This window comes from Frankliniella occidentalis, unplaced genomic scaffold, assembly GCF_000697945.3.
Source record: "Frankliniella occidentalis isolate FOCC.00 unplaced genomic scaffold, Focc_3.1 Scaffold532, whole genome shotgun sequence".
NCBI lineage: Eukaryota > Metazoa > Arthropoda > Insecta > Thysanoptera > Thripidae > Frankliniella > Frankliniella occidentalis.
Window position 1 is genome coordinate 127,929 of NW_026267649.1, and position 3,366 is coordinate 131,294.

The window sequence follows — 3,366 nt, forward strand, 5'->3', positions numbered from 1 at the left end:
GGGGGGTACATTGATGGCACCACTGTTGTACCCCCTTGAAGGGACGTAACGGGGGGGGGACAACAATGGTGCCATGAATGTACCCCCCCCAAAAAGGCACCAAGGGGGGTACATCCATGGCACCATAAATGTACCCCCTAGCTGATGGAACGCTATGGGGGGTACATTCATGGTGCCATGAATGTACCCCCTTCCTCTGTGGGGTACGTTCATGGTGGGGGTACACTCTTAGCTCTGCACCGGTCTGATTTGCCATGTATGTGTTGGGCTGGCCGGCGGAACGCTGCTGCTGCACGCGGAGGCGCCCCCTGTGCGGCTTACGCCCACCTGCCACCTCGCCTGGTGCCCAACGGCCCGCCCCCGGCACAACTCGCCCGCGTCGCTTTACCCGCGAGAATAGCGATGAGCGAACACGGTCGCATGCGAATGAAATCGGACGAACGTCGGAGCATTCGTGTTCGGCTGAAACAGAAACACGCGAGGTGTTCGCGAACTACACCAACAAAACTACTGTCATTAAAACAAAGCAGGTGTACCGGTAATTAAAACCAACAGAGAATGCAACTTTTGTGTTTTGAAAAAGAAATCAATAAAATATTTTTGTCAAGTGTTAAAATCATTAAAGACTTTTTTAGTTCAAGGTGCTGCAGCAGTGTACGCTCTCCGACACTCCGCGCCCCGTTGTTGACAATTTGCAAGTAGGTGGTGGAAGCTCGTCGCCTCCTTGCAAATCGCCAATAACGGCCTGCGAGCATGTCCACCAGGTGTGATTTTAAACAGCGACGAGGTGAGCTGGCATCACACGTCTTTCGCTCAGTCGCTACCCTCGTGCTGTACCCTTGATTATTATGCGATTTTCCCTTCCCTGGGCCAGTCCTTCGTCGGTCTCTGGCGTGGCGTTCCTGGACTGGGCGGGGTTGCCCATTTGCACTTGGAGCTCGCAGCCCGCACTCCGCACGGCACCTCCTCAAACATCGAATGCGCATACATTTGCTCGAGCAGGCCCTCTGCGTTGGCGCTGCGGTCCGCAGCACCAGACGACCCCACACAACCAGGCTGGTTATGGCTGTGGCTATGGTTGATGGTTGCCGCCGGCCCGACAACCACTTTGTCGCCGTCAGGTTTGTCGCCCTAGCGCTCCCGTCGCCCCCGCTGGGGTCTTTTTCGCGGTCTGCGGTCCCCGCGTGCGCTTGCGGTTGGCACCCCTGACCTTTCACGCCCCGACCCGGCTGGCTTCGACTCGCGGCTCGGCTCGGCGGGGAACGGAAAAGGGAAAGGACCCGCCCGCCCAAGGACCTGTAGCCCCGCCGGCCCCGCCCCGCCTGCAGCGAAATGGCATTGCAATCGAGGAGGCCGCCGTGGAGAGGGGGACGGTAGGGATCGAACCTTGAACTCGCGGCCTGCTGGCCGAGCGCCCGGCGCGAGCAAGGGGTACTATACTCCACTAAAATAAAAAAAAATATCAGTGTACATTCTCTAAAACAAACCAGAAAAAAATCAGAGGAAAATCAAGGAAAATCGAATAAAATATCTGAAAAAATCGAGGAAAGCATCAGAAAAAAATAGAAGAGAATCAAATAAAATGTCAGAAAAAACATTCTAGAAGAAAATCACTTAAGAAAACCGCTCACAGAAAAAATCAGGAAAAATACACGCGGTAAAGAGAAAAACGAATTTCGACGCCACTTGGGTTCGGCTTTATCCAAAACCAGTTTTTCGAACGTCTTTCTTTATAGGAATTATTTGAATGTTTTGAACTATATTTTATGGGTCTGACTTTATCCATATGACACCCTTTAATCCAAGGTGTTCACTAAGCTTGGTTTTTCAATCATTTTCAAGGGGCAATAAGGAAAGCAAAACCCTTGGGTGGCGTCGAAAAACTTTCTCGTTTCTTACAGTGCACGGATAAATCGGCATATACGCTTGAAAATACAGTGAAGTGTGTGTGTGTAACCCTATCGGCCTATGGCGCGCCTCGGGCACACACTGCGGCCTTGGGCCTTGGCCGTGACGCCAGCCCGCGCACCCTGTCATTGGTCAGCGCCTGGCCGCCGGCCCCGGCCCGGGGGTCGCCTCTCCTGGTGGAGTACCTGTGGAGAGTCAGCCCCTCCCTTTCATTACCACGTCATGCGGCCGTTAAAAGGCGCCCCGACCACCGACCACTAAGGGCGAGTGGACACGTCACGTGACAACACAACGGCAAATAATAAAAAAAACGAACAACCTCGGAATCCGAGGCGTGAAAAAAAAAGGTGAATTTAAGTTTTTGAGGCTGATTTTCGACTTTCAATACGTCTTCTCGGTTTCGAGCATCCAAAAGCCTGATTTAGAGGCGCTCTGTTCTGATTCTGAGCTAACGAGCTAGAAAGTCGAAAGTCGTTTCTCGAAATCCGAGAATTGTTTCCCGAAAACGGGTAGAAGAGGGTGACTCGGTTTTTAGAGACACAACTACACCGATTTCGAGATCGGTAGCTCGGAATCAGGGCAAACCCCGGAAACAGAGAGCCTTTTCCCTTGTTGCTGTCATAGGATGCCAGTAGCACCCCTAATCAACGCTGACATTTCCCCGGCTGTAATTAACAGTGTAAGCGGTGCGCGGCCCGCCCCTGACCTTTTGCAGTTCGCCAGTGCCGAGTCGAGCGGATCGGTTTTCAACTTTACGGCACTGCAGTCGCGCCCGCACTCGATCACCACCGCGGCATCGATAGACAAAACGCCATTTACTATTTACCCCGCCGTCTTTCGTCTTACTTTTCATTCGTCGCGCATTTAAAACATTTTCCGCGATGCAGCACCCGCGCCCCCCTTTTCCCCCGCCTCTCCGTTGCTCCACGTCTCTCTGGAGTATAGTCCGTTCCGAGCCCCATTGTACGGGGCTGCCGAGCTGTCAGCCCGGGTCCAGCCCTGTGTTCTGGGTGCGTGATCACTTTGTGCTGGTCGGTGGATGTGATTGTGGATGCGCTTCACACCGGCAACCACCTCCACCGTTGAAAAAAAAAAACAAACAACGAACAACGACGGCAAACAACAACAACCACGACTCTTTGCTGCCTCGATTCAGTTCGAGCCCAATCCCCCCCCCCCTTCCCCTTCTACTTGAAGAGAAGACTGACTCACCTCTCTGTTCTCGTCGACGCCGGAGACTCTGTTGATGAACAGGGAGATCGAAACTTCGGTGTCTTTTCCTGGGAGAACAAACAAAAACAAAGATGAGCTTTTACTTCAACAGAGTCACCCGACAGGCGCTTCCACTTTCCTTTCTCCATTCCCCTTTCCCATATATAAATATCCCCCCCCCTCTCTCGCTCTCTCTCTCTCTCTCTCTCTCTCTCTCTCTCTCTCTCTCTCTCTCTCTCTCTCTCT

The 3,366-nt window shown here is 52.9% G+C and overlaps 1 protein-coding gene across 1 annotated transcript in view; it reads right to left on the reverse strand.

Moving 5' to 3' along the window:
* The window catches only part of LOC113216058 (glycine receptor subunit alpha-4-like), a 37,860-nt gene that overhangs the window by 8,602 nt on the left and 25,892 nt on the right, over positions 1-3,366 (reverse strand). Inside the window, exon 3 of the mRNA XM_026435758.2 lies at positions 3,121-3,188. Coding sequence (XP_026291543.1) covers positions 3,121-3,188 — 68 coding nt within the window. The remainder of the gene's footprint in view (positions 1-3,120; positions 3,189-3,366) is intronic.